The sequence below is a fragment of the Pundamilia nyererei genome, unplaced genomic scaffold (assembly GCF_000239375.1).
Source record: "Pundamilia nyererei isolate P.nyererei 1_Seehausen unplaced genomic scaffold, PunNye1.0 scaffold00039, whole genome shotgun sequence".
Lineage (NCBI taxonomy): Eukaryota > Metazoa > Chordata > Actinopteri > Cichliformes > Cichlidae > Pundamilia > Pundamilia nyererei.
Window position 1 is genome coordinate 2,929,032 of NW_005187440.1, and position 12,825 is coordinate 2,941,856.

Sequence of the window (12,825 nt, forward strand, 5' to 3'; positions counted from 1 at the left end):
TTTACTCTTAGAACTGTGTCTTCATTCCACATATTTCACATACAAAGGTCAGTGCTATCCTACACCACCAAGTCATTGGTTCAGGTATGTGGATGACACCTGGGTGAAAATCAGATCTCAGGACTTACCACAATTCAAGGATCATATTAACTTGGTGGAGCAACACATTAAGATATTTAAAAGCTACAGCTTTTATCTTTAATAAAACAGCTTACAGCTGTACTGTTAACCCACGCATAGGATCAGTATTAAGTTTTGACTCTCATCATCCACTGGAGTATCCACTGGGTGTCATCAGGACGCTACAACACAGAGCAAACACCATCCCCACAGACAGAGCAGCCAGGGAAACAGAAGAACATCACGTCAAGAAAGCCCTGAGTAAATGTGGTTATCCCAGCTTGATAAATGTTCTACTGATTTAGTAAGTAAAATTAAATTGAAGTGAAACTGAACGTAACCCCTAACCAAACCTAAAGTCTTAATTTGCACAGCCAACAACATAAAATAAACAGAAATCAACCAAAACTCTTGGATGTATTTTCTTTCTCAGTCACTTTTGACGTGGCATTCATGCAAGTTAATGACTGTGATGGAGGCTTTTAAATGCATTTTTGTCACAGAACAAGGGCTTCCCGATTTGCCTCCATCACATTCATGTGCCATTCTATTTACCTGTCCAGGCACAAATATGTCACGGTTCTGGGACTTTCTGACCCAGCTTTTTGAGTTCTTGTGTTTTTATATTATGGTTTATGTTTTGAGTCCTTTGTTGTACTGTGTTTGCTATTTCCCTAGGTTTCAGTTATGGTTATCATAGGTTTATTTCTTAGGTTTTGTAATGCGGCTTCCCTATGTTCCATGTTGTGTCTACTGTGCCTTTCTGTACCATGTTTCAGGTTCCTATGGTCTGTCTCCCCAGTTGCTGTTAAGTTTACATGTCTAGAGTTCAGTCAGTGTGTTTCCTGTTTTACTTTGAAGGTCCATGTCTCATGTCAGTATTTCTAGTTTTGCTTCCCTTGTCTCATCCAGCCTGATTACTCCCAGCTGTGCTCTCCTTCTTTGTCTCATTCCCTCGTTATCCCTCAGTATATTTAAGCCCTGTGTTTCTCTTTGTCAGTGTTGTAGTCTCCCTCATGGCTGTGTTTCCCTGTGTGTTAGTTATCCATGTCCCAGTTTAGTTTTGTTATATTTTTTGTGCTGTTCTGCAATAAAGCAGCTTTTTGAGTTTAATTCCTGTGTGGTGAGTTTTGCATTTGGGTCCTTCTCCTGCCTGCACACAGCCGAAACATGACAAAATATAGTTTATCAATTTTTTTTGAGTTTTAGAATCTCCAATGATGTGATGAAAAAAGAAGTAACTGAAAACAACAACACAAGCTTGAAGGGCTGCTAATGTTACTGAAGTGTCCTTCCCCATGACACTGAACCATTTGTTTACGATGCCATGTACCTACAGAAAATCAAACGTGTCCCAAAGCATGACAGCAAATCTGTCACACACAACCGTTTTTCATCTAAAATTTAAAGGAGCCTCAACAGAGGTGTGCTACATTTTCCTCAGCGTTGTGATAGACTAAATCAGCTGCCTCGATAAAAAGAATCACAGTAATAAAATAAACCAAAATGAAAAAAAGTTGTCTAAATTTATTTCAAAAGATCAATTCTAGAGCTTTGTTGTTTGGAGAAGACCCTGCACAGATTAGAGTGGCTTCGAGAGCAGGCGGAGTCTGGGTGTTCAAAATCAGTCACCTGGACTTTTAACACCTCCAGCTCAAAAAGCATCAGCAGTAGTTTTTAGTCTGTGAGGTCCACCTCCACACATACCCATCAGACTTGGCTGTTTTTCCAGTCAGTAGTATTGTTATATGCTAAAATTTAAAATAAACAACCAAATATGTAAACAAAATTACAAAATGACTTTATTGAAAGCTGGTATTAAATTCCAAAGGCAGTCAGCATAAAATACATGTTTTCAGTATACAGTAAAAGAGAAGCCTGTGATCTTTTCAGTAGGGGGCAGCAGAGACTAGCTATAAAAGAAAGTCTTAAAATGTAAAGAGCATGTCTGTGAAGAAGTTATAGATTCTTATATTTGCATGATTTTCAGATTAATAAATATTACTGGATGTACAAGACATCGGTAGAAGGCTACTCTCAGTTACACAGATCTGCACATCATATACAGCATCCCTCTACTTTCAGCACGTGGTTGGTGTTTTTATAATATCTTGAAAGGTCAAAGCAATCGTAACTGAATCTGCCCAAAGCTTTAATCTTTTGAATATTGTCAACTGAAGCAGAATTCATTGCATTCATCAAAAATGCAAATCAGATGATTTCTGTGCGTTATGCAGATTTGGGGGAGGGAGCAGATTTGAACACATGGCCCACATATGGTGGAAACCCCTTTTTCAAAACAAGCCACATAAAACCTCAACATTCCCATCACACCCTTCTCCGTAGCTGCGAAACACACCTACAAATTATGTTTATTTAATGCACGTCCTTAATGTGAAGCATCATTTAGTACAGGGGCAAACCAGATGAGAAGATAAAAACAGGAAAGTAGTTATTCCTTTGTGTCGCAGATTGCAGTCAGCATGTGGCTGTTTTTCCCCCCCGACTACTCTTAAGTGTCCATGGCTTCCACATGAGTGTTCGGTAAGCCAACCCACACGTCACTCCTGGAGGATTTCCACAGAGGGGAAAGGCAGGGAAAAGAATTATGGATGAAAGTCAGCATTCTTCTCGCCTTCGTCCCTCCATGTTTGGTAAGGTACAGTTGCAGTCTCAGGGTGCTATGATTGGTAGCCATACACTAATGCATCTAAAGGAAAAGAAGGAAAGAAGCAGCTGAGATATTAGTATTTATACATTTTAAGCTCTCAAACTTACATACAAAGTGCACACATGGGGCATTTATTAAGGAATTAAAATAACTAACTGTGATTTCTGCTTCCACTCCCAATACAGAGCAACTTTCACTTGCAGAGTTTGCTGCAGTGCAAAATTACATTTAAATAAGTAATTTTAAAGACTATTAATATTTAGTAGCTGTTGCTGGTGAGGCCTGTGGGTTACCCACCTAAACCAGGAAAAGGATCCCAGAGAAAGATGTTTTTTTTCAATGGTCTGATCTCAATAAACAAGACTTATGTGAACTCCGCTCTACTGAGGTACTAATTGAAATCTACTATATTATGCATGGTTTGATACTGTACCAAAATAGTGCATGAGTTTTTGCGTTGTATAATTTTTTAATTTTCTTTTGGCCTCAGTGTTTTGTAGAAAAACTTCAAACTAATCCATAATATATTAACCAACTAACTTAAAAAAAATTCAATTCCTTGGTGCTTTTTAATCTACCAGGCCCGCACTCACCTGAGTGAAACTGTGCCGTGCAACACAGTCCCTCTCCCCGTGCCGTCCGGTAAATGGGTGACACGCACACTCTAGCCGAAGGGGGCAGGTGCGTGAGGCGTGTTGAGAGGGAGTCGGGTGGCAAGTAGAGGGAGGAGCGCTGACCAGGGGCAGAGCTTTGCTGTCCCTCCCAGGTGAGCCAGTAGCCCCTCAAGCCAGATGTGCCACCGTTCCATTCAACCTCTACTGAGTCACTACCCACTGTAGTCAACTGGAGGTCTGCCAGCGCTGGAGTCACTAGAGACAGAGACCATTCAAAAGTTTGGTTATATTTCGAAAGGAAAGAGAACTATAAAGCAGTGAAGCAAAAAAACAAAACAGCAGGAGAACTGACCATTTCAGAACTGAACGGAACTACAATTATCTGGAATTTAGGATGCAGAATGAATAAGACAATGAAGGAGTGGGATTATGACCTAATTTGACCTCACCTTCTTGAGTGCACACTTTGACAGACATGGCTTTCTCCTTTCCTGAGGCGTGCCTGGCAGTAACAGTGACCAAGTAAGTGGTATCTGGTTGGAGGTTTCTGAGCAGAGTAGAGTTCTGACTTCGACTCAGTTGGACATAGTGCACTTTACCCGTGGGCAGGGCTGAATACTCAACAGAGTAACTCTCAACCATCCCTGGTTGGAGAGGACCCCAGCTGACCCGAACACTCCTTTGTCCAGGCTCGGAAACTGTTACCACAGCTGGGCTCAGCACCTCTGGTGTGTAAGAGAGACAAGAACAATTGCTGAGGCAGTAGAAAAAATATGAGGAGAATATGATGATTTTCACTTTGAATTTTTTCTTCTTCACCGAACCACAAAATAAAATCTTTTACACAAGCTTTTTAATTGCAGTGGATTTAGCTTTTATTTTCTTATCGTGGGCCTATAACAAAGACATTTCATTCAGAATGTCAACAAAATTGACAGTGTTGCATGCAGAACAGATAAAAAGAGCAAATTCCTAAATTTGAGAGACTGCAAAAGCAAATTAGAACTTTGACTTTTTATATTTATAGCAAACCACTGAAAAGGTTTTGTGCAACTTGCAAAGCAAGCGTATATATAGAGAGAACTCAACCTGGTCTAGTTCTGAAGGTGACATGGAGGTCGTTAAAGGCTTGTTCGTTGGACTCTGGTCTCAGTATGGCGATATAGTTGGTGTCAGGCTTCAGGCCAGTTAACCTGGCAGTGCTGGAATCCGCAGTCTGGGTAAGTCTCTGGTACGGAGGTCCTCCAGTGAATACATCAGGCCTACTGGTCTCAACCCCACCGACTCCTCTCCGAAGTTCTTTGAAGAGGATCTCATAGTGGCCCGTCAACCCGGACAAAACGGGTCGCCACTGCAGCGTGGCGGAGCTGGTGGAGACATCTCGAACGTGAATTCGTTCAGCGCGGATGATCTCTGTTGGAGACGGCAGGATCTCGTGTTAGCGCGTGCACACGTTGTTGGGGTTGAGTTATCATTTTTAATTTTCAAAAAGGAGGAGAAATGATGGTGACAGGACAGAAGGAGCGCTAAAAATGCCTTGGCTTCAGTCAGCTACTCACATAGACTCCCAGACTTTGAAACCTAAATGCATTCACAGCGACAGCACTGAGACAACCTGAAATAGCCAACCCAGTGAGGCCCTGCAACAAAATAACAATTTTCCCAGATGCACTGATATCTGTGATTAAATCCTTATGCACCCAGCAAGGACTGATGCATTCCACCTTGTTCTACACAAGCCCTATTTTCTATTATGCATCATATCTTACAGCTGTTGTATAAATGCTGTAGTGACCCTCGTGAGTGTTATGGCAGTTACCTAATCCATCCAGAGAAATGGCTCATCTTCCAGGTCTCTATATATAAATATATATGTGTGTGTGTCATGTTGGGCATAGTGTTGGATGGAGCAGAAAGAGATGTTGAATCATTAATCCATTAATAGATTGGCCTATCTCATTACAGGGACTCATACACATGCACACAGAGTGTCCCGGCTAGTTGGTCTCCTTGTCTTCAAGAGCATGTGTGGAATTAGGGAGAAGCACAGAGAGACATGTAATACATCACTGAGGCAGGATATAAGTGTTATTGTAGCCGTTTGAATGGAAGGGGGGTTTCTCAAAGCTACTGAAGCGTATGAGCAATCCAGCTTTAATTGGTCAGGATCAATCATAAATAATATTTTTCCCAGTCTCTGTAGTACAGGCATGTGCAGATACACATTTTTTTATTGAGCAGAATGTGTGTTGTGTTCAGTCCAACAACAAATTCTAATTATCTGTTCATTCTTTAAATCTTTTATTTGCAACACATAAAGACACTACCCATGCTGTACTCACCAATAATGGCATCCCGGAATTCCTTTGTGATGATGCTCATATCGTCAATGTCCACAAAGTGCAGGTGGTCCTCCACAGGTGGGCTCACCACCTGCCTCAACACCTGGTAGTTGCCATGGCCAGTGGACACGACCAGCACGGCCACACCATCATCCCGAAGCTGGGCCATCGGTCCAGTCACATCCCCTGGTTTTACCCCATCAGTCAGCCACACTAGCACCCTCGGGAGATTTTCCCGGGCGCCGCCAGCCTTTCCAGCCTTCACCATTTTCAGCGCCTCAACTGTGTTGGTGTCCCCCCTGAGAGGCTTGATGGTTTTCAAAGCGGCCTGAAGGCCGCTTTGGGTGATGTATTTATCAAAGCCGAACTCGAGACGTGGTTTGGTGCCCACCTGCAGAAGTCCTACCCTTACCTGGTCCTCTCCCAGCGAAAAGGGGGAGATGAGCTCGGACAGGAAGGCTAGCATTCGGGAGTGCTCGTAGGATGACACACTCCCCGAGGAATCCACCAAGAAGAGGACGTCCCCCTCACAGCAGTTCAGCACTGTGGAGAAGCAACAAACATCAATACAGTCATTAATATGCATATCAGGCGAGCGGAATCAGTTACTGACTTGCGCCAACAACTCTCTATGATTCTGTTTTTCCACAGGTCTCTTTTCGTGCTTCCCTCTACACACATTTCCATCCTGTTTTTATGAGAGAAAAAAACAGTGTCACAGTGAACAAATCTTATAGAGAAAATTGTTTGTTTTACATGAAAGCAGAAGAAAGTTAAAAGCAAAAACCCCCAAAATAGGCTGTGGTTTTGGAGATAAGAAGACTGTAAAACAAACAGAGGAAGTACAAAACTGATGCAGGCATCATGATACTGTAACTTCAAAGTTGGATAATGGATTAAAGGCATCCAAGCACAAAGCTACGGGTGGATGATTTTTTTTTCCACTCCTTAATTTTGCATATCTTATAACAGAAGCAACAATGCCCAAAGTAGAGGAACAGGCATGACAGTAGCTGTGCTGGGTACTGGTGGGAGAGAGGGAGGGAGTGGAGAAAGGAGGCGGGACGAGGGAAATAAAAGGCGTTAAAAGGAGAGGAATGAAGCTGGGGGGTACTGCCAGTTTCATGTGAGGGATGAAGAGGAATGCTGGATGACCATATACAGAGCAGGAAACAGTAGCACAACAAGCAGAACTTAGCTTCAAATCTACAGATTGTGCACAGATCCAAAAGAAATCCTGCCTACTGTTAAAATCGTCACTCGAGAAATCAGAAACTTTTAAAATGAAGACTTTGGACTACACATATATGACTCTGCAGAAAATACAGTTATATAAGCGTGTAATTCAGTGTCTCATTTTTTAAATATGTCAAGGTCCAACGCTTGACATGAGGTGTGGACTAGGCTTCAAGGTGTTGAAAGCTGAGCAGCGAAGCATGTATGCACACAAATCAAGCGTGTGTGCATACATGCCAGCCTGCATGCTTGCTGCCTTTTTCCCCTCTATCAACCTAAAGAATTCCTTACATCACTCTTGTTTGGAGCAAGAGTGCTGTTGCGTATAGGAGCCCCTTACCTCTGCGTTTGTGCAGGTACGCCTTTATCTTCAGACCTACTGCTGGAGCGAGCCATTTTATCATTCTTTATTGCCGTGGTTGAATGCTGTCTCGGGTCATCGCATGCACTACAGATCTTAGCTAATGATGTGATGGAGAAAAAACAGCAAGCAGATCAGGCTGAGCACCTTACAAAAACATATGAGTATGTTATGAGGGGTTTTTTTGGGCTAAAAACAAAGTGAAGATTTAAATATGTTGTATGTTGGGATGAGAACGATATGAAAAAGATAAAGCTTGAGTAAGAGTAGAAAAGCACTATAGAAGTTCAAATGAATAAAATTGAGTGGTATTCCTGTCTAATTTTGCACATTTTCTTTAAATGACCTTGTTTTCGTACCGTTACATTCGCAGTGTAGTGGTGTCGCTGGTTTGACTGCAGCTCGTAATGCAAAAATCCCCCCTTGGGGTTTTGTCATGAGAAGCATGAAACTCTGCAAAATAGAAACATGCAGAGCTACCCACACTGGTGACGCTTTGTAACATGGGAACAACCAGAAGCAGCCAAAAAATATAAGGCACAGAATTGGTACCAGTGGTTGATGACTGGTCTCTGTAAGGTACAAGGCACTGCCTCAGTATAATACAATACAATAAGCTACTTCATTTTCAGACAGTCTAAGGTCTAAAGCAGGGTGCCAAACATAGAGCCCAGGGGGCCCGAATCGGGCAGTAAACTGGGCAGCTTTGGAAAATGGGAAGGAGAGCGTTAATTCAGGATTTGTTAAAATCTAAGTTTTACAGCTTTTTCCTTCTGATAAAGATCTCTATACCACACTAAAGTAATCTACCTACTATATAAGTTTCTGGGTTTTTTTTTTGTTTTTTTTACTATCGGCACGCAGTCAGAAAACAGATTTTCTGTTTACAGGACAGTCTGGATAATGAACTACTAGAACTTTGTTACACATTTATTTGTTAGTGCTGCAAGAATTCTCTCATGTGCTACACTACAGCAACATTTCTCTTGAAATTGCGCTTCTTTTTCTATTAAGACATGGGGTGGGGTTGAAACATAGACTTAAATGTCTTTACACAGGTCTGGCCCACTCACATCAAAGTAAACAGAAAATAAGTTTGACATCCTGGGTTTAGAGCATAGTATAACTTTACTTTTTGAGCCTTTATTAGACATATGGTTAATTATTAGTGATTTATAACTGTTGTTAAAGGTTACAGACATACGACCTTTATTTAACTAGAGTAAAAACAGCAAGTACATTTATATAAAGCCCAATTACCGTAGACCAAGTTATCTCATCGTATCCCTATAAATGGAACAGCAAAGCATCAGCATATCCCTAACTACAGACACTCATAAATATCCACTCTCACTAAGAAACCTGCCGGTGACATCACCACCTGGGGAAATCTCTGTCACTTTGCAGTCATGAGCTTTGCCAGAATGGCACAAAGGCACTGCTATGATAAGAGCTGATAGGATTAGTTTAGATTTGGAGTCTGCAAATCAGCAGTTACTGATCAGAATTAAAAACAGCTTATAAAGAGGAGCATCTTATTGTGCATGTTTAGAAAAAAAAACATAAGATGCATCAAATCTGTCATTCTTTGCACTCTTGTGTTCTACTAACATTAACCAGAATTATCCTTTAAAAACAAAAAACCTTTTCCAGCAGACCTGGAGGTTATTTGGTCTTCCCCTTATTAGAAGTCTGTTGTAAAGCCCTGAGATGTCATCAACTGACAATAACCTGAGAATTCCCGGGAGCACCTGAAGCCATCCTCAGCATGCCTGCGTGGTCGCTCAGAGTGCCCCCACCCATGCCCCTAGCCCTACTGTATGAAGTCGCTACTCCTGGCTGTAAGATTTCATCAACAGATAATTCAATACCTGGAGTCATGCCACTTTACTGAGAACACTGGTGTAATGTCAACCCCACCCTAATCCGCCCCGAGCCCAGCTGTATTCCTATTATTATGTGGCACCAACGCTTTAAGTCGCTTTATTTACAAAAATTACAGATCATTGTGGCTCACATTGTTTTATTTGTAATCTTCTTTAAAAAAAATGTTATTCTGCTAGTTGCTGTTATGCAATGCAAATAATTATAATTAGACTGGTTTCCACTGAATCAACGGCGCTTACCTCCTTCAGGTGGGCTGTTCTGTGCGGTCGAGGGCCGCAGGAGCAAACACATCAGCATCCACGCAAACAACATGTGGCCCTCCATCAGAACTCTCACGAGTTAGCTCCACGGAAGCAAATATATATGTGGGACAAATGTTAGGACTTCTTCAGTCAACCATACATCCAGCCTGAGGAGCGCACTCCGGGTCAGTAAATCACAGGCAGAGGCATAATTCAGCCTGTATGAGTCACATTCAGCCCGGCTTTTTTTATTTTGCTTCTTATCTTTCTTCTTCTCTGACCATGACCACGCTATCTGTAACCGGAGTCACTGGGAGTTAAACTTAAACTGGAGCGAAAACTTCCAGACTGCGTGCGTAAGGTTTGGACACTCCTGATTAACCCAAACGCGCTTCGCCCGCGCTCGGGACACGAAGCGAAACCAAAAATTCCGGGAACACTTTCAAAATAAGATGTCTTACTGCGAAGCAAAGCGGAATGGATTTTTGCCTAAGAGGAACCAAATCATTTTTTTTAAAGGGGGGGGGGGGGTGTCTTTAATGATTATGTTATTTTGATGTTAAGCAGCCTAATTACCGCCGTAACAAAATAATACTATTAAGGGAAACAAACCCAGGCCCTTTTATTTTTATAACTGTCAAAATAATTTTATTTTACATTTTACAAATGTAAAAATAAATCATGTTCAGCGCTTCATTTTTAAATTTTTTTTAAAACAGACATTAAACAAAACCTAAAAGCAGTTCATTCAGAAGGTTTCCTTTCAGACTATCACTATTCCTCAAGAGTCAACCTTGTAATTTCTTTAAGTAGTCTTTAGGAATATTTCTCAAGAAGTCTTGAAGGACATTCAAAGCTCCTCTTTGGATGTTGGCTGCTTTTTGTTCTGCTCTCTGTCGAGGTGACACATTGCTTCAATAATGTTGAGCTCCCGGCTCTGTGGAGACCAGTCCACTGTGTGTTTCTATCCAAGTATGCCTTTACTGGTTTGGCAGAGTGTTTTCTATGGTTGTCATGGTGTCATAAAGCTGCTAATCAGATTCTTTCTGCCTTGTATTGCATAGTGGATCCAAATCTGATAGTACCTTTCTGCATTCATAATTGCAACAGTTATGACAAGATCTCCAACACCACTGACTGAAATGTAGCTCCAAACCATGACTGAGCCTCCACTGAGTTTTACAAATGGCTCCAGATTCCTCCTGACCTCTTCAGTATGGAGTAGCAAAACTTTAACCAAAAAAATTAAAATCACTCCGTCACTGGAGTAATTGGAACTCTCCAGAAAACAATTTAAAAATCTAGTCTTTTAAGGCTTCAAAAACCCAATTTTCTCAATTAGTATCATGTTATATGGGGCAATGGGGTTCTAAATGAAGCAGAACTAAGGTTTCACATACTTCAAAAACAAGAGCAGGGTTCATGTGGGAGAAAAAGATCATATCAACTTGGATTCAAGCATATGTATCAGTGCTTGAACCCAGTCGTGAAAACATTAGTAAGTTTGTTTGGATGTGTAGCCAGCCACTTTCATGATTCTAATGCTTTGCTAGAAAAGTCAACTTTTTTGAAACTGGAAAACAAAGTTTGCATGTGTGGTGTGGTTGCATGATTCCCAATATTTCCCAGAACATTTAAGCTGCCTATAAACTTGTTTCTGCACAGCGTGGAAAAGCAATCAAATCAGTCAACACTGCTGAAGCATGTGAGCAACTGATCCGTTTATTTTGAAGGTAGGACTCCTTGAACTTCCTCGTGGTTACTGTTACTTGACACAACTCGCTCTTTAGCTTTTCACTCCTCCTCTCTCCTGTCTCCCCTGTAACTCAGAATAGTAAATAGGCTCCACTATCCAGGCGTCAACATCTTGAATCTGATCCAGGACAAGAGTTAAGTCTTCAAATTACCCCATTAACAGAGTCTGGAAATAGAGAACCCACCAAAAAAGTCACTTAACAGTTTTTTGCTCACAAGTCATTAAAAGGACTCGCCAAAGGGAAGAACTGTCTAATACAGGGTTTGTAACAATTGAAAAATTCAGAAATACGAATAGAAACAAAGGATTTGTACAAATATAACTTTTTTTTATTATATATTGTCTTGTGACATACTTGTAGATTTTGTCCTCAAAGAGTGCGAGTAATATTTAGACTTTTGCGTTTATCTTATTTACTATAACGGTAAGACTACCAAGTATTCCAGCTATCCGAAAGATTAAGGAAACCTCTGGTTTACCAAGAGCAACCACAAATACTTTCAGCATTCAAACCACTGGGAGTGAATCTGTGAAATTACACGGCACACAGTCTTGAGAGTGGAAAAAAGGTAAACAGCTCTCCATGCAGACTATTCTCTGTGTTTAACCATTGTGCCTTTTTAAAAACTAAAGTAAGATTTACATGTAGAAAGTAAATAAAGTGGACAATTACGCACAGGCATGCATGAAGTCACCTACTGTATGATTCAACATGGAAACTATTAATATTGTATGTGTGTGAGAGACACAAACAAGGAGGAAAACGGACTGTAGAAGGGAATAAATGGATGGAAGAGGATGTTAGAATTCAAGTGGGACCAAACAAAGCTCTGAATTCTTCTGTGACGCATCGTGTTCAAATACTTGTATTCTTCCAGTAAGACACTGACAGTAGGCACGCCCATCCCAATACACACACCTAGAAACTAAACAACCCCACTACAGTGCAGTCAGTGATTCAGAAGCATTATGAGAGCTGAAATTTCTTTATAATCATCTGTATTGGAAACATTGTGTAATTGTAACTGGTGATAAAAGACAAGTGCAAACATTGAATCATGCTTGCTTGTATTGTGTCATGATTTAAGAAAGAGTCGGACGTCCCTGACAAATTATGTTTGTGATGAGTTGGACATATTTATTTATTTGAATGCAGCCTTGCTAAAACCGGGCCCAAAGCTCCCTGTCACATCACGATCCATTTACACTCTGCTGCTTCTGCTCAACAGACATGCAACATTAATTTCTCTGTGGTTTTTTTGTGGACCTCCCCCTCCAGGGCTGAACAAGTTCTCGCAAGCACAGTTGCGGTCCCCATGGTCATTGACACTGTGCCGGATGATTTTTACAGTCTCGTCAGTGAGCTGTAAATCACTTACATTCAGTATACCCCACTCACAGTGACGCTGGTGTGTGTATGTGCATGCGAGCAGTAAATAGCCTAATATGTATGTGCACGCACACACACACAGCAACACATTTCTGTCCATATTTCACACTGTCAAACATTGCATCAGTTGTGCAGTGCGTGACCAACTTGTGCCGAGGACACAAACTGTGTTAGTGTTTGATATTGCACTGAAATCCACAGAAATG

At 41.2% G+C, this 12,825-nt stretch overlaps 1 protein-coding gene across 3 annotated transcripts; it reads right to left on the minus strand.

Annotated features, from left to right (window-relative positions):
* Nucleotides 1-1,900: 1,900 nt before the first annotated feature.
* Nucleotides 1,901-9,887, minus strand: vwa1 (von Willebrand factor A domain containing 1). 3 transcript variants are annotated; one of them, XM_005730785.1, is made up of 7 exons: nucleotides 9,471-9,525; nucleotides 7,324-7,444; nucleotides 5,748-6,290; nucleotides 4,495-4,818; nucleotides 3,855-4,130; nucleotides 3,385-3,660; nucleotides 1,901-2,830 (listed from the first exon to the last, which is right to left on the minus strand). In XM_005730785.1, the coding sequence occupies exons 2-7, from the start codon at nucleotides 7,385-7,387 to the stop codon at nucleotides 2,802-2,804; spliced, it is 1,512 nt and encodes a 503-aa protein (XP_005730842.1). In that variant the 5' UTR covers nucleotides 7,388-7,444; nucleotides 9,471-9,525; the 3' UTR covers nucleotides 1,901-2,801. The 3 variants fall into 3 exon arrangements, with proteins under 3 accessions (XP_005730842.1, XP_005730843.1, XP_005730841.1); XM_005730786.2 differs by lacking the exon at nucleotides 9,471-9,525 and adding an exon at nucleotides 7,704-8,086; XM_005730784.1 differs by lacking the exon at nucleotides 7,324-7,444 and having other exon boundaries at nucleotides 9,471-9,887.
* Nucleotides 9,888-12,825: the final 2,938 nt, after the last annotated feature.